At 33.1% G+C, this 19010-nt stretch overlaps 1 protein-coding gene across 1 annotated transcript; it reads left to right on the top strand.

The window, feature by feature from the left end:
• The first annotated feature begins 629 nt into the window (after positions 1-629).
• Positions 630-12771, top strand: LOC127728924 (surfeit locus protein 4 homolog). Its single transcript, XM_052236505.1, has 6 exons — positions 630-818; positions 3196-4138; positions 7447-7707; positions 8263-8303; positions 11023-11210; positions 12743-12771. The coding sequence occupies exons 2-6, from the start codon at positions 4076-4078 to the stop codon at positions 12769-12771; spliced, it is 582 nt and encodes a 193-aa protein (XP_052092465.1). The 5' UTR covers positions 630-818; positions 3196-4075.
• The last annotated feature ends 6239 nt before the right edge of the window (positions 12772-19010 follow it).

The following is a 19010-nucleotide window of genomic DNA, read 5'->3' as shown; positions in this document are numbered from 1 at the left end:
GCCAATTCCTTATAAGGTCAACTTTGTCTGAGTTGAAATCTTTGTTCCTATATTTCAATGATTAACCATGGAGTAAATACATCTGATTACGTAACTTCTTCTACCTTTTGAAATATAAAGCTTTATACAAATGTTTTACACCACCGCCTCCTCTATCACTGCCTCGGCAACCGCTTCCGCCAGATAGTATTCCGTATTCTCGCATACTTTGACGTTCGTTGCAGGCGAGACGAGACAACTAGAGGCTCTTAAGAGCCTATGTCGCTCATCATGGTCTATGTGCATATTCAACACAAAGGACTCTCTAACATTGTAGATGAGAATAGAATTTATGACAAAAATCTGTTTTTATTCATCTTGCATTGCTGATCATTTAGTCTGTTTAGTTTCTCGCTATCTTCTTTAGTTGATCAAAACACAAAAGAGGGTAAAAAAAATCTTGTCTGATCAATAAATAAAAGGTCCAATGCTTAAAAAGTTCTTTCACAGAATAACAAAACAAAAGTCTGAACGGGAAATTTCATTTGACGAAAGAATTGAACGAAGTCAGCGTAGCGTAAAGTATTTGTATAGACGACTTTCTGAAAATGTCTTTTAAGAAAAGATATTCTATTTTTAGAATTCTGATTTAAACAGCTAATTCTAGTTGTCCACTGGTCGTGTGTGCAGATATTTTGACAAACCACTAGTAAGACTTGTCGCAATAACTATGACACGAGTGAAATTTTGTACACTTGAACAGGGGTACATAATTAGTAGCACGTGACAAGTATACTGAAGTATATCGAAGGAATATAATCTTATCAGTTTCGTTAAAGGTAAGTAAGACTGTTATTTCCTTTTTGAGAATTTTGGCGTAAACAAATAAAACATAGTTGACAAAGTTATTACTGTGTGCATGTCGTCAATTTACAATTGATACTAGAATATTAAGATAAATGAAGAATAATTTTAGAACTCATTCAAACAGATGAAGTTTCAATATAGTGACTCTAAGATTGATATTCAGACAAGTAACTCAGTAAGATCGCCAACATCTTGAGCGGAAGTGATAGGGGTTTTTGAGTTGGATTCCATCTTGGCAACAATTTTATTATCGAATGTCTGAAATGAATGAATCTTTGTTAAAAGGATAACTTGTCTATCTTTTTTTGTAATATCTTCTGTAATGAATATATTATGGCGAATTATTCCTCAGCTTCTTTTTGGACATGAAGACGAAGTATTTTTTATTTTCCAAATTCCTAAATATAATCTACATAGGAGTGGTCCCCTCCTATAATTTTGAGCGAATTTCAAATGACCGTCCATTAAAGATTGAAAGACGTTTTGAAAATGATTAATTTATTGGAAATGGGTCGTACTTGTTTCTGCGCTTTTAATCAATACAACGGAATTATAAACAACTGTCATACAAATGGGAGGTTCAGATAGATATAGAATCAGGTTTAACAATCAATTTCTTCGGAAAATGACTGTGAGTCAGGAATATGACAGTTATTTTCCACCCATTCTGTTAATTGATAACGTTTGATTTTTGTCAGTTTTTATGGACTTCCCCTTTACCTTGGATATTTCTGTTATACTTTTTTAATACACGTGACTCGCTTTTATAAACATCCAAGTATCCATTGAGCACTGTGTTGCCTTTAGTAAACTTATAATCTTACTTTTAGTTGATGTGTCTCCCTCGGTTTAAGTTTGTTATCCGGATTTGTTTTTGCTTAATCAAGTTATGACTATTGAACGACTGTATACTACTGTTGCTTTTATTTAAGTTGTAACATATGAACTATTACCTCATTATAATGATTTAATGAAAGACCTATAGCAATATAATTATATAGCAATATCAAAATATAAAAGGACGAGAAGAAAAAATAAATCGAAACCTTTCTCTAAAATCATTAACAAAGCGTTTATTAAAGATGTTAGGTTTGAACATTGTTCGATTTTAAACATCGTTGTATTGAACCGAACTTTATACTAGTGAGGCTATTACACCACAGTTATAAATACTGTAAAATAAATTTCCATTCACATGTTAGTTGTAAAGTACAATGACTTTCATTTCTAATAAGTAAAAGAGACATGAACCAATGACGGGCACATACAAAATGTGGCGGTGTTAAACATGTTTTTGAGTGCTCAATCCCCCCTAACCTCGGACAGTGGTGTTACAGCACAACATAAGAACAGATTATAAAATCAGTGGAAAATGGCTTAACTCCTCTGATCGATACAAAGTAGAAAAACAACTAAAAAAAAAAGACCGGACGTGGCAGGGTATTTATACATCTCTAACAAAAAAAAAGACACAAAGTACAGAGATGAGAGTACTCGCAGTTACTGACAGCTAGTTCAAAGCCAAAAACAACTAATAAAATAAAAAATACATCATGTATCTTAGACTAAGATATCAATCAGTACACATCCAACATCTAATGTATTTAGTGTAAAGACGTCATTAAGAGTCAGAGAAGACATGACCTTGTGCAATGCCAAAATATTGGTGTCGACAGATTGTATTACCGTGAAAGTGCATATATGTATATCAATACTATTTAGTATGGTTTTAATTTACTGATAACAGAATCCATATTTATACCAATAAAAACAATATTCAAAGATTTAATTACAGAGTTGAATTGGTAACCTTTTAGAATAAATAAGTGTATCTAAAGGATTGATATTATGTGGCTAGATCATAATTGATAAAATTACCTAAATCTTAAAATCTTGAAAATACAAATTGCCTTACAGCTATGATTGAACACACTCTCCAACAAATGGCAGATTCAATATGCATTTAATTCAAGTTATTTTTAACTTTCTGTATCTTCTCGTATACTTTAATTTAGATGCGAACCGTATGAATACAATCATTTAAGGACTTGATTGAATAGATAAACGCACAATGCAATTATCTTAAGTAAAGTCCCTTGATTTATGTTCAAAACTTTTAATAGACGGTTGTTATACACGAAATGGATTAAGTTAGACAATTTATAAGATTACTAAAGTCAATCGTTGATTGCAGTTAATGTTTAAGTAATGTATTACTTTTTATAAATTTTTAACATCGAACGTCGGAAATATATTTTCAGAATTATTTAAGTATTTGTGAAATCTATTACTAGTACGTTTATTTCACATGCATAAACATTTTCAGTAAATAATTTATTTTTTCTTTAGGACAAAGAAGTATTCTGCACCTCACACAATATGTGTACTCCTTGTATGTTTAGAAATGAATCAATGGAACCTATTTGTTGGTGCATGGATTGTAAAGAAGGACTTTGTGTGTATTGCAGTAACCATCACAGATCATCAAAAGCTTTAAAACGGCACGACCTTGTTACTTTTAAGGATCGTCGATCAATACCTGAATTTGCACAATCTGTCCAGGAAACCTGTTTTGAACACGAACGAAGTTTTGACTTTTTCTGTTGTGATCATCAAGAATATCATTGCATTAAATGCAGCACATTAGATCATAAGACCTGTAATAGTGTTTTGCTACTCGAAGATGTTGTAAGAAACGCGAAATCATCTGTAGCTTTCTGTCATATTGAAGAAGGCTTGAATGTTCTACTTTCAAAAATTGAAACGATTTTGAATAAATCAAGAGAAGACATTAGCAACATAAATGTACAAGTAAACGAAATAAGCAATAATGTTAATGAAATGAGAACTCAGATACACAAGAAATTAGACGAAGATATAGGAGAATTTTTACGTAAGTTGGACGAGCTAAAGTCGGAAAGCAAAACCAAAGCGCATGAAACAATAAGAGGGCTGAAGGAAAAACTCAATGTCATTCAAGACTTAAAGGCAAGCGTGGCACTTTTGAAAGAAAACGGAACAGAATTACAAGTATATTTATCTCTAAAAACACTTGGAATCAAACTTATCAAAAGAAGAAAACAATTTAACAACAAACATATAAAATGGTCAGTATGACAGTGTAGAGTTTGTGTTTAATCTGGCAAATGACACTCCAAGTCTTAGCTTAGTTGGTAAAGTTGGCGAAATTGAGGTTAAGCAGAAACCATTAAAAGTCAACTCTGGAGGCATGGGTCAAAGTGTGAAATTATCGAGAAAAATCAAAGAAAAAGAGCCATTCACCAGTGATGAGGTATAAAAAGTAAAAATGTCGAAAAATATGATTATAAGTGTACAAATGGAGATAGGGTATTGTAAATGAGAAAAAATGATTGTGCAATTGACTAAATGACAGGAAATTAACTTTTATAAAACAACTTGCTACAGTGTTTTTCCCCAATGCAAAACATTTTGTCTACAAAACATTCATCAGTGACGCTTGCATCAAAAGTTAAAAACGCCGAATAAAGTACGAAGTAAGAGAGCGTTGAGAACCTATAATTCCGAAAGGTTTTGCAAAATGCAACTACGGTTATCTATCCTTCGGGTAGCTTATCCCTATTATTTACTAAAATTTAAAGTTTCTGTTAATTTAGAATTTTGACCTTATCAATGATAATTAGTGTCAACGCAGAAGCGCTGACTACTGAACTGGTGAAACCCTCCAGATAAAACCAGCATGTGGCATCGACATAGTGGTTGCAAATAAACTCATCAAAGATACCAAGATTAAAATAGTGTACGCCAGACAAGTAAGTAAAAAAAACTAACTTGAGTTACCAAATGTGAAAACTCAAAACAGGCAATTTATTATCTAACTAAAGTCAAAAATAGTAAACCTTAATATTTCATGAAAACAGCAACAACCACTGAACTACAGACTCATTGAATTGCAAAAATATGACAGTTTTGAATATCTTAACAACTATCAATCCCAATAACTCAAATAAAGAAAATGATAAAGAATGATACGGCTGTATTCAAAAATATATATTCAAAGTGTCCTTCAAACCCGCGCTTCATCATGTTACTTTCTAGTAATAATGAAAAGAAACGACACATAAAAAGCCAAACATTCGAGTTAGACGACATTATAAAAGTTATTAAGTGATTTTGTGCCAGGATGCTAATACTTACATCGCCCAAATCTAAGCGGGTCACTAGTTTAAAAAAAATAAATATGTTTTTGTAATCTTTGCTGTGTAGGCAATCGTAAACCTAACTGAATGAACTTGTGTCTAAGCGACAGTACATAGCTTTACTTCCAACAGAATTTTGAATAGTTCTTCCTGTTCATTATTTGGAAGAATAAACAGCTTATTTGTTTAATCCATTAGAAATTACAGTTATATTTTAAGAATGTTAAGAGTTTAAAGCATTGTTTATTGTTCAGAAATATGGTTTTATAACCTCAATGTTTACACTTGAGGCTGCGATATTGTGAACTTTTAGTAAAGGTTCAAAATGCAATACCTTTAATTTAAGTTAAGATCGTAAGACTTTTTGCCCTAGTGGGAAATAGATTTAGTAGTAAGGAATAATTTTAATATTTATATTTGTCCCGAATATCAAGTTCATAGTTTGCAGATAAAAAAAAATGCTACAGTTTAGTCTGTCTCATATCGTGTCGTACATCTAGAAATTGACAACACATGTCGGTTGAGAACTAAACTTTAGGACAAAAATGATTATTTTCATTTTCCCATTGTGAAATTTCCATTTATGTGAAACAACAATCCAACTGTGCCTTCATATTGAGTATATATTTCCCATTTGATACGCTATGCCAGGATTTAAATTTCCTGTTATAATTTTCTTGATAGAGGGTTACTGCTTACAAGGAAGCTTTTGTATTAAGGGTCCCAAATGTTAAAATTGAATTGATCACTTCGAAAATCTTAAAAACGCCATCATAATTTGGTTTACCGTTATGGCAAATCTGTGTCACAGATCTGCCTTTCTCGATTTTATCGTTTTCGAAAGCGATTTGTCACCGCCTGTTTACTTGCATGATTAAAACTACGGGTTTTTTTTAAGTAGAAACGGAACTTCTTACCCTCAGGAAACCTATAGTTTCTTCCTTAAGTATTCGTCGTGGTTCGTGTCACTCAATCTTCAGTTTTCCTGTATAATTTTTTGTTATTGTTGTTTGTCTTTTCGACGGTTTTATTTTTTGGTCATGGTGTAATCTGTTTTATTTCCCTCTTGCTTACTTTTCTCCCTTTTAATGAAAACACAGAACAAATTCAATAACTCTCTATGGATTGGGCTAATGTTTGGAGACGCCACATACTTATAACAAGTAATATCCCTGGTAAGGGAGGGACTAAAGATACCAAATGGACATTCAAACTCATTATTAAAAAAAACTGACAATGTCATGGCAAAAAAGAACAACGACCAAAAGACAAACAACAGTTTACAACACACAGCAAAAGAAACCTAGGTGATCTAAGGTGCACTGGTAGGATAAGTAATTCCTGCTCTTAATGTGGGTAAAGGGGGGTTGAGTGATCACTCAAAATGTTTAACCCCGACATATTCTTTATGTACCTACCCCAAGTCAGGAGCATGTATTTAATTGATTTATGTAGTTTCTGTCCGTCCTATTTATTTTCGTGCATTGTATAGCTAACTTTTACAGTATGGATTTACTCATCGATGAAGGCCGTACGGTTTGGTAAAAAATGTATATAAGAGATTTACATCATGTAGATGACTCAGAAGCTTATTATTTTGTTAAGTACATTATACCCCTGTCCAGTTGTGCAAGCAAATCTTTTCATTTCAACTTGACACCGAAGAAAAAAGGAAGGAAACTATTTTTTGTGTTATTCCTTCATAACTTTGTTATAAAAATTCCTGTTTTATTTCAAACATATTTTAGTTTAACCAGAGGCCAACTCTATTCTATGTGTTTACTGATATCTGAATGATTTGTATCTGGTAAATATTTGAAATAACGCTATTTTCTAAAACTTTGTGGTAACACCAGTCCAGTAACCAGTACTTCGGTACTGGCATGAAAATACGGATTTTGTTTAATTAAAATTTGCTGTTATCAAATTTTGAAATTATTTAAAATTAAGGAATATATCTCCCTCATGCAAAGCTCTGATTTCTTGCCCGGCTTTAGCTATATTTTTTTGTCCTTTTTGGTTTATAGCTCTTCATCGTTTTAATAAGGTTCGGATTTTCTAATATTTTGTCCTCGTGCATCACTGAAGAGACATTGATTGTCGAAATGCGCATCTGGTGCAGAAAAATTGGTACCGTTTATGTTATTACTACCACTGGGTCGATGCCTCTGCTGGCGGACTGAAAGTCCCCGAGGGTATCACCAGCCCAGTAGCCAGTACTTCGGTACTGGCATGAGTATACAGATTTTGTGTTATCAAAATTTGCTGTAACAAAATTATATAAAAATAATATCATAACATACAAAACGAGTTAAAAAAAACTACTTGATTCGCACAAAATTCAAACGTAGCGAGACCAGGTGCGACGATAAGGAGGAAACCAGACGCAGTGTGTACAATAAATATCTTTATTTTTATACAGGTTTTACAGAAATACCGACCCTCTTTGGCTGTTGTAGCAAGACTTTGTCTTATCTGTGTTTATCTTCTTGACTGTATAAAGGTTGGTCTAAAATGGTCTGATGATAGACAATATATATGGTTATATCATAGTAGGATTTTTCACCAGGACCATTTATTAAGTATGGTCATTTTCGGACAAATAGCAGGCTGTCTCATGGTTATTCTACGACGAAAGATAAAGATTGGATGTCTGATTTTGTCATTGGTGAAAGTATCTCAGGTATTTCATTTCTTACTGCATGATTTGCATTTATGTCTGTTAATATCTAATTGACAACACAAAGTTTTGAATTTTGCAAACGATATAATTAATATTATCAATTAATAATGATAAGAAACATGACAAAACGTAGGCGAAGTCTGCCGATCTAAGCTAGATGTTTTTCCGACCTTCATCCCGCACGGCCTCTATTACAGGACATAAACCTATTGTATTTATTTTTTATTTGATCTCTTCCTGAACATGCATGAAATATTTTTCATTGGACTTTAAGCAACCAACAATCAACAATCAATAAAACTAAGATCGTAACTCCCTCGGGCAATTTCGATCTGAGACAAAACTTGATGTTTTGTTAAAGTCTATTGATTAAATGTTAGGACAAAAATGTCCCTGATATTGGCTTTAAACGTGCATGATGTAAATGTATCGTGCGCACTCAAATATCACATGTTTGATTATAGTTATAGACTGTAAATGTCGTTTGTTCGTATCTATATATAAATGATTTAATCCTAAAATGTTTAATCACTTTTCTATTTAACTTTCTTCCAGATATACCTACTATCAAAAGATGATGAAACTCCATTTTTCAGGTAAGCTGTCGCTATGATTTCGCAATAAATGTATATTCATAAAAGAGGGACGAATTATACCAGAGGGACAGTCAAACTCATAGATCGAAAACAAACTGACAACGCCATGGCCAAAAATAAAAAGACAAACAGACAAATAATAGTACAGATGACACAACATAGAAACCTAAAGACTAAGCAACACGAACCCCACCAAAAACTGGGGGTGATCTCAGGTGCTCCGGAAGGGTAAGCAGATCCTGCTCCACATGTGGCACCCGTCGTGTTGCTTATGTTATTACAAATCCGGTAAATAGTCTAGTTTGGTAGGTCACATTCGTGAAAAGGGAAGGGTATTGTAGTTACGACATAAGGAACATATCCGATATTATCTGTGAAACGGTTATTCCATAACGGTCAACCAACTCGTGATGGCGTCCGTAAAATTTACGAAGGGATGATTTCAACTTCACCATTTGGAACTCTTGGTTTAATAGCTTTCTTGTGAGCAGCAATCCTCTATCAAGGAAATCATGATTGGAAATACAAGCCGGGGAATATCGTATCAATTGGGAGATATATACTCCGTATTGTTGAACTATTGGCATAAACACATTCCATTTGTACGAAATGGAATGTGTTTATATATATATGCCAATAATTCAACCCTAATGATATAAAACGAGTACATTTTATGAATATACAGGCCCGTAATTAGCCAGGGGTCGACCTTTGAAAACAAATAAGCACTATTAAAATCGACGTTCTGTATGAACTGTGACTTTTAAAGGAGTAAACCCGGTAAGACCCCTTTTTGGACCCAAAATATAGCATTTCAAAAATTTGTTAAAAATGTAAACTTTAAGCTATTTATTGGAAAGTTAAATACTTTTGTTACATAAATATGGGTTATTTTGACAATACAATGCACATGCATCAGGTACTTGCATTATTTATTCATGCAAAATTACTGAAATTGTCACAACTTTAGCATTTGTGCTTATTTTTAGACGGTTTTTGTTTTTAATGGAAGTGGCTGCACTTGTGTTCAGTCTTAATATTTAAATATAAGATGCATTTGACGATGATACATATCATATATAAAGGTTGAGACTGAACACGAATGCGGCCACTTCCATTATTGACAAAAACCATCCGAAAAGTGACGTTTTGTGGCATATTTAAGCTTGAATTTAGGCGTCTTTAATGACCAAATCAGTTCAAATCTTTTACAAAAACTAATTGAATCGACTGAAGAAGACACTTAAGCGTTAAAAAAATGTCAAAAATCTTTCATCAGATGTACTTCAAATTTTAGGCCAAAATGAGCCCTTACCGGACCTTCTCCTTTGAGTTTTTGTTTGTCGCGAGTCGATGTAACCACTCCCCCCACTTGAAAATTCCTGGCTACGGGCCTGCTTACACAAATGTGTATATCGTATGAAAACCGGTAACCTTATACGTATATGTTACTATCGATATACTGCAGACAGATGAATATACCGTAGTAAAAGTGTCAGGATCTAGAAATGTCGTGCATTAAGATTAAAAATGAAAAGCCGCGCAAATGAGAATAATTACCTAAACGGATTTTTTTCATTAAATTTCCAAGAGTTTTGTAAAGAGAGTTCAGTGTTTGCGAATGTGTAGCAATTTTTAAAATATATAATGTTAAAGCTTGTCAATATAAAAATAGTTACTTTTATATGACCTTACAGTTAATAAATAAGTGTCACATTTTTACATACATGTACAAAAGGAGAGTTAGTATAATTGCGAATGAGACAACTATCAAACTGAGTCCAAATGAAGTAAATTTACGCAACTATAGGTCCAAAACGAGACAAACCCCATACCGTATAGTCAGCTATCAAAGTCACCAACATGACAAAATATGAAACAAAGAACCAACGGCCTGATTTACGACAAAACAATAAACGAAAAACAAATATGACAGACGGCAAGCAACAGCAACCACTGAATCACAGGTTGCTGACTTGGGACAGACACATAAAGAATGAGGCGGTGCTCTTATAGTTGATGTGTTTCCCTCGGTTTTAGTTTGTAACCCGGATTTGTTTTCTCTCAATCGATTTATGACTTTGAACACCGGTATACTACTGTTGCCTTTATCAAACATGTTTGTGAGCGCTCAATCCTCCTCCTAACCGGTGACATTGGTGTAACAGCACAACATAAGAACAAACTGTAAAAATCAGTTGGAAATGTCTTGACAGATCGCCACGAAGCAGAAACAAAACTAACATAAAGACAAAAGACACAACTTGCCGATCTAAGAGTACTCGCGGTTCCTGAAAGCTAGTTCAAAGTCAATAACAACTTATGAATAAATCATTCTCTCCCAGACTAATGTATGCTATATTCAAATAGACAGTTGATTTAAAAAACAAAATACATGTAAGATCTGCTTGATCATAAGTATGTTAACTTCCACTAATGACAAAGAAGACTTGCCCGCGACTCTCCTAGAACATCTGGTTAAAATATTTTACCAAGGGGATAGTTTGATTTGAAGATACAAACTACTATCAGATAAGATTATAAATGGATTGTGATAGAAAGAATGAATGAAATATATACAGTCACATTCAAGTTATAGTTTCCTCGTGATGATAATTTTCCCAAGAGGCAAATGTAAACTATTTTATTGTGTTTGTTGGTTTAGGGTATAGCTATAGGAATCAGTTATTAAAATTCATTTATATGAATATATTTGTAGGGCAATTACTATATGTGGAATTATACTGATGGCCTATGCAGATGTTCCAGGAGGAAAGAGTTTGTTTGCAGGTTCACCATCCTCCTTTTTTGTGGGAAACTGGAAATCGAAAATGACAGGAAAGATTCTAGTACTTTGGATGTACTTTCCACTATTGTTTGAGAACATTGAAACGCCTGGTTGGATACGCTTACCAGAATCTATGACAAACGAGACGATTTTAATTTTAAAATTATAAATTTCCCCCACCTTAGTAGCAATATACCAACTTCACCTGCATATGGGATATACATTTCCCAACTTATTCGATATTCAAGAGCTTGCAGCTCCAACTCAGACTTTGTAAAACGTCACCAGTGTCTGAGCAGAAAGTTGATGAACCAGGGGTATGTCAAAGAACGTCTCGTCCTTTTTCTAAAAAAGTTCATCGGAAGGTACCAAGACCTTGTTGATAAATATTCCGTATCAACTTCACAAATAATACATGATGGTCTTGAAGTATAGATTCTGCATGCTGACGTTGTTTATCATCTTAACAACGTGTAATATTGTTCTTTCATTTGTCTTTGTTCTATTATTAATATTACTTTTACTGTTTGGTTTGTTTTCTGTGATATCCATTTGACGTGGCTAGGTACTTATACATCCCGTCAATGTGTTTGTATTATCTTTCATTTTTAATGGTGTGTTTTGTATATGCGACTTTTTGTGTTTCTGTGGTTCTTATAACGTGACTCTGTACTTTAAAAGATCCCGTCATTATGTTATTGTTCTATTATATGTCATTATGTTATTGTTCTATTATAAATTTGAAAATACTTTGAACGACAAACGACAAATTTATTTTACTCGCGTAGTGGTATTTTACCATATGTGGATTCTTAAGGGTTCTGAAGAACTTCTGGACAATTTTCAATCTCGGTCTATTTCTGAAATTAATTCTAACATAACTTTTGATTTTTTAACCCTGTATACCAACATTCCCCATGTTAAATTATAAAATTGTTTTGAATAGACATTGAATGACTAACTTTTTTCTTATGTGACGTTTACATTTTCTGACGTCAGACACGCGAAGCAATGAATGTGGTTTTTAATTTGATAGATGCTTTTGTGCTTTTTTTTTGTAAATAATTGTTTGTTTTGATATTGTAACACAGTGATGACTGCTGTACCCATATTTTGACTATTTTATTTATAATGTCTGTTTTGTTCACGCATCGTTGTAAATATAACGGAATTTGATAAGACTGTCGTACAAGTGAGAGGTTTAGCGCTATAAAACCAGGTTCAATCCACCATTTTCTACATTTGAAAATGCCTGTTCCAAGTCAGGAATATGACAGTTGTTGTCCATTCGTTTGATGTGTTTTGTCATTTGATTTTGCCATGTGATTAGGGACTTTCCGATTGAATTTTCCTCGGAGTTCAGTATTTTTGTGATTTTACTTTAACTGTTGGTCTGTGCCTTATTGTGAGCAACACAATAGGCTACAGGGTTAAATTTTCTGCTGTTCTAATAATAGTATGGTTACTATTAGGAAATTATCCCTTTATTGATAAGAGAAGAACCTTGTATGATAGCGATTTTTCAAGCTACACGTATTTTATGAACACAGTGATGATCACAGGAGGTTATTTACTGATGGTATCATATGGGTCCGAAAATACCGACTTAAAAAAGAAGACATAGCTTTAAAATGTACTGTTTTGTTTAAAGTTTTGGATTCAAATAAACAGTTACTGTGACATATAATTTTGAGACTGACTCTTCTAATTTTTCCGTTTTTATTATCAATCAATAATTTTAAATCCACTGAATAACATGAAAGTAACTGAAAAATACATATTTACCTAAAAATAATGAAATGTAGATATCAAAAATAATTGTTTTTGGTGAACGGTAGGGTTTACACAGCATACCGTATAGTAAACTGTTACGGTAAATGTCCCCGAAATGAAAGTGAAACTATTCAAACGTGAAAACGTGAAAACCATTGGCCTTATTTATTCAAAACAATAAACGAAAAACCAATATGACAGACAGCAACCAACGACAACCCCTAAATTACAGACCTCGAATTCGGGACTATATTCTTTTTTTGCGATTGTTTGATAATGTTCAAAAATACGAGATAAAATACTGCTTTTTTCACGAAATGCCACATAAAAATAATGCAAAATGTATTAAAATGTTACTTTCGATAATAACACTTTGCAAAAATTTCTGAATTTTACAATATAAACGTTTGCTTATAGTGCTTAATTTCAATGAGTTTTAAGTCCGGTATTGACTACAACTGTCTACTTCTACTTACAAACCGTGCTAAACCTTTTGATCCTGGGCATATAGAAATCACAAAGAAACATTTGAAGGTGTCTATCTTATTAGGTCACTTCTGTAATAAAAAATAACTCCATGTATGAAACATTATAAAAATAAGTACTCAAAGGACCATGTATTGCAATATTAGGTCAATGTCAGAAAAATATAAACTTTTTTGTATGAGGCTGAGAAACTGGGGAAGAGCGAGGTTTTACCGAGCCTTTCCCCAGTTTTGTGCCGAATACTCAACAGTTTATATTTTTCTGACATTGACCTAATATTGTTTTTATACTGCAACTTATATTATTACCTTGATATATATCTAAATTGTTACACAAATTTCAAACTTATTTTCATCCCTAAATGAACCCCTTATTGTGGAAAAAGTGATCCATGATGAAATTGACATTGGACAAAATATAAATTTGTTACTATTGTTGGGAAATAAACACAACTAGTATAAAGCAATATGTATTACAAAATCAATCTAAAATACTCTATATATGTTGGACTAGTTAAAACAAATTATAAATAAGAAAAATTCATAGATTTATTTATACTGATATATGTTTACACAGGTGAAAGTAATTTAGCCCGATATCCCTTTCGGTCTTTAAAACGCAAACTGGAGGGTCCTGTGGAGTATCATACAATAATGAGTGGCAATTTTATTACCCGAATAGCCTTGTAAGCAGGATTTAGTAACTGCTATTATATAAATAAATAAAACAATAATGTAATAATTGTCATTTAGGGGTAATCACTGCTATCAGGAAGCGATCAACGATTTCAACAATGTAGATCTTGTCTTGCTGATCATTTTGTTAATTAAAGTTTTAACTATCTATTATCGATAAAAGGCAAAACTGAAAGAACTTGTAAAAACCCTTCATTTAGGGACAATTACTCCTAATAGGCTGAATTCGACCATTTTGACCTATTTGTAGATCTTGTCTCTGATCGTTTTTGCTTTTAAAGTTCACCTCTATTATAGTTTACCAGATAAATGGCAAACACGCAAGGAATTGGCACACATCATCATTTTAGGGCAATAACTCCTATAATGAGTCGACTGAAGATTTGGCTATGTTGAACTACCTGTAGCTCTTGTCTTGTTGATCATTTTTGCTATTCAAAGTGTCTTTATATCTATTGCATTTTTCAAAATGATAAGCAAACATGAAAAAAATCTTAAAAATATCCATTTAAGGGCAATAACTTCTATATGTAATCGTCTGACAGTTTTCGTGTCAATAGATCTCAATATTCTAAATATATCTTCCCCTCTCAGATTTTCTCTATCGATTGCGGTTTTCAAGATAATGCACAAAATGGTCATATGTTTTATAGTTAGCCAAGTTGGCTTTGAACTAGGTTTCCATGACTGTGAGTACTTTCAGATCTGTACTTTGCGTCTTTTGAGTTTTTGTTAGGGTTTTTATGTCCTTTGTATCGATATAATGAGTTAAGCCATTTTTAACTCATTTTTATAGTTTGTTCTTATGTCGTACTGTTAGGTTAGGGGGAGTGTTTGGCACCAGCAAACATGTTTAACCCCGCCACATTCTGTAAGTGCCTCTCCAAAGTCACAAGCCTATAATTCAGTGATTTTCGCTTGTTGTTGTATATCACATTTGTTTTTCGTTAATTGTTTTGTACATTAATCAGGCCATTAATTTCCTTGTTTGAATTGTTTTACATTTGTCTTTTCGGAGCATTTTATAGCTTACTATGCGGTATGGATTGTGTTGAAGGCCGTACGGTGACCTATGGTTTTTAATTTCTATGTCTTTGGTCATTGGTGGAGAGTAATCTCATTGGTATATCACCCTAGGTCCCTTAAGAAATATTAAATACATGTTTTTTTTCATGAAGCATGTACATTAGTTAAAACTACCAATACTATAAATGACAAATAAATGAAGATGTGTGGTATAAATCAATCAGACAGCAATCAAACAGCAACAAAACAAAATACATATATGTCTTTGCAACCATGTTGGATTGCAAAATGCACAATTTCATTTATAAATCAACCAATTACAAATTGTTATTATAGTGACTACTAAACTTATGAACCAGTTGTTTTCTGTTCAAGCCTTGTATAATTCATCACTACAGTCAAGTGAGGACTTAGTGTCTGAAAATCCACCAGTTTGTCCTCCAACAAGGTGGTCAAGAGAAATTAAACCCAACTCAAATTACGTCAATTGAAATCTATCTATCATTTAGGCCCTTGGACCTATGTTTACACAAAAAAAATCCATAGATATGGTTCTTTTTAAAAGAGCTTTGTGGCGTCAAAGTTTCACAAGAAATGAAAGAAACACAAGAAAATTTTGAAGGAAATAGGTATCCGTACATACTTTAAATTTCAGAAGGTTTCTGTTTTTATCTTTTCGTCAATCTCAATTGGTTTTTTTCTGTATTATCTTTAATTTCATCAATCTAACACTATACTTGAATTTATAATCTTCCTTTATAAACATTGATGTCATCTTATAAGCAGCATTTTTTTTATTAAATGACTGCAGTTTGATAAGAAGGTAGGTAAAGTAAATATATTATAAGTAAGGACTGTAAATAAATTTAAGAGCTGCTTTTATCCGGGTAAAATGATACAACTGGACCTTACTTAGTTTGAAGACGCTATGCCATTTGCAAAAGGGCAATTCTTTAAAAATCTTAGGTATGAAGCTATCAAAGGAAGACGGGCAATATTAAAAGCAAAATGAAAAAAAGACAAACAACAATCCACAAAAACTACAGAACAAAGAAAACAGCTGCACCGCTGTCCACAAGTCAGTGAAAATACTCATCATAGATCCCAGGATAAAGATTTGGTATGCCAGACGAGCGTTTCGTCTACAAAAGACTCATAAGTGACACTCAAATAAAAAATGTCAATAAGGCCAAATAGAGTACAAGTTGAAGAGCACCGAGCACCCAAAATTCCGAAAGGTGCGTGTACATTGTATATATATTTATATCTTTATAGAAACCAGGCTAGTGTTTGTATGTTTGAATGAATCAATTATGATTGTGTCCTATGATTTACTTAGTCAGTGATACACTGACGTGATGTAGACGGTCTTTGGATGCACAGATGTTGGGACGATCCATACATATGTATACCAAAGTGGATTAAATAGAGTGAACTAACATGATGTGAACAGTCTTTACGGTATGGGTTTTCCGCATTATCAGAGGCCGTACGGTGTCCTTTATTTAAAGGGGCATTAGCTACGATTTAGACACAAATTTAAAATACGATTCTTTTTATTCAAGTGTTGATAAAAGCGGAATTTTGAAATAATGTTTCGTTAAAAGCTGTCGGTTTGGCCCAAATTTGTCAACATAAGCTCATAAACATCGCTGATGTATTATTGACTAGCAAGTGAATAATTTTACCTCATTGTATCCGTATTCATGTACGTGAACTTCAATTTAACCCCTTAGCTAGAGATGAGTTGCGCATGTACTAGACGTGTTCCGCTTTAAAAGGAAAAGAATGTCAACATTTAAAGTGAAACAAGAATTAACCATTTGGTTGACTGATTCGATCCACCAAAAATAAATCATTCTTTTACAGGCAAAAACGATGATAAATATATTTTTTAACCTATAAAATCAAAAATTAAACAGATCTAGAAAACCCCGATTGCACGTGTTCGCTACCTATTTATATTTATGTTTATATCGGCTTGTATGACCGTCAGCAGTCTTCTGATGTCATATAGATGGATAATAAAATGGTGTCTAACTAAAATACACACGAAATCCTGATACATATTATCGAGTCCATGCATTGTAAATTGTTTATTTTAGATTTTATTTATAATTTGGATATATAAGTTTTAGTATGTTACAATTTGAGTCAAATTGGCAAACATGAATTTGACAGCTAATGCCCCTTTAATTGCTTATTACCACTTCATTTTAACTCTGGTGGATAGTTGTCTCATTGGCCATCATACCACATCTCCTTATTTTTATACAAATGCAAATAATGTTATTACCTAATCACAGTGCCCGTATTAGGGCAGATTAATTACAGTTTAATTATGACTACAAGACAAAACATACAATACTTAACATGATTTCAATGATTAAGTTGATTAAAACATTCAACATAAATACATTTATTAAAGAAAAGAACTACATGAAACATATATTCCGATGAATAAAAACCAGAAATATGGATTTCACTTGGAACACAAATATTTCATATGATAATGAAAATAATAATAATAAAGTGGGACACCTCTTATAGATTTAACTGGGTGCAGATATATTTGCTCAATCAAAACATACACTTTACCTGTGTGAACTCCATACAGTGTTAATTCATGTTACTGAACGAAGAAAACATGACGGTTTAATGCACGGTTGTTTCCACCATAAATTGTAACTGATATAAAAATAAGGAGATGTGGTATGATTGCCAATGAGACAACTATCCACCAAATTTCAAATGAAGTGGATGTAAGCAAATATAGGCAACCATACGGCCTTCAACAATGAGAAAAACCCATAACGTATAGTCGGCTATAAAAGGCAATTCAATTGAGAAAACTAATGACCTAATTGATAACAAAACAATTTGCGAAAAAAAATATGACGGACATGAACCAACGACAGCCACTGAACTACAGGCTGCTGACTTGGGACAGGCACATACATAATGTGGCGGATTCAACATGTTTATTTGCGCCAAACCTTCCCCCTAACCTGGGACAGTGAATTAACAGTACAACATAAGAATTATTAAAATCAGTTGAAAAGAGCTTTACTCATCAGATCGATACAAAGAAGAAAACATGTAACGAAAACAGACCGGAAGTGGTAGCGCATCTATACGTCCCAGGACAAAAAATACCCTAAGTAAAGATCTGAGAGTACTCGCAAAATTCTGACAGCTGGTTCAAAGCCAATATCAACTAATAAAAATAATTTGACTTGGAAATAGAGCCATCATAGATACCAGGATTTAAATTTTGTACGCCAGACGCTACAAAAGACTTATCAGCTCGAATAAAAAAAGTGAAAAAGGCCAAATAAAGTACGAAGTTGAAGAGCATTTAGAACCCAAATTTCAGATATTGTCAAAATACAGCGAAGGTAATCTATTCCTGGGGTAAAAAAAAATTAGTATTTCGAAAAATTCAAAGTTTTGTTATCAGTTAATTTATAATTATGACCATATCTATGATAATTCATGTCAATAAAGAAGTGTTGATTACTGAGGAAGTGCGAACATTGAGGAGGAAACCTCCACCAGCAGTGGCGGCATCGGCACACGGATGGAAACTCAACTAACTTAAGGGGATATTCTGGTCAATCATATGTATGCTGTATGTTTCTGTTAAACAGGAACCAAAGAGCTGGACCACCCCTCTACTAGATATATTTGTACCCAAATGACATAAGTGCCCTTACAGACAATGTTATACTTCTGAGTGCCTTTCCAAATTAAAATCTTCAGTTTCAACAAGGGCTAGATCACGAGCTAGTGAGCTATTACAAGCATTCTAAGAAAGGGCATTTTTAGTGATCTGACAAAAGGTCTACCTTTACACTACATTTTAAGTTGAATCTTAATAAATTATTTATATTCTGGCCTCGAACATCACTGTAGAGACATTTCTTGTAGACATGCGCA

The sequence above is a fragment of the Mytilus californianus genome, unplaced genomic scaffold (genome assembly GCF_021869535.1).
Source record: "Mytilus californianus isolate M0D057914Y unplaced genomic scaffold, xbMytCali1.0.p SCAF_2, whole genome shotgun sequence".
NCBI lineage: Eukaryota > Metazoa > Mollusca > Bivalvia > Mytilida > Mytilidae > Mytilus > Mytilus californianus.
The sequence above is the reverse complement of the archived record's forward strand: the minus strand, read 5'-3'. Positions and strand labels throughout refer to the sequence as shown.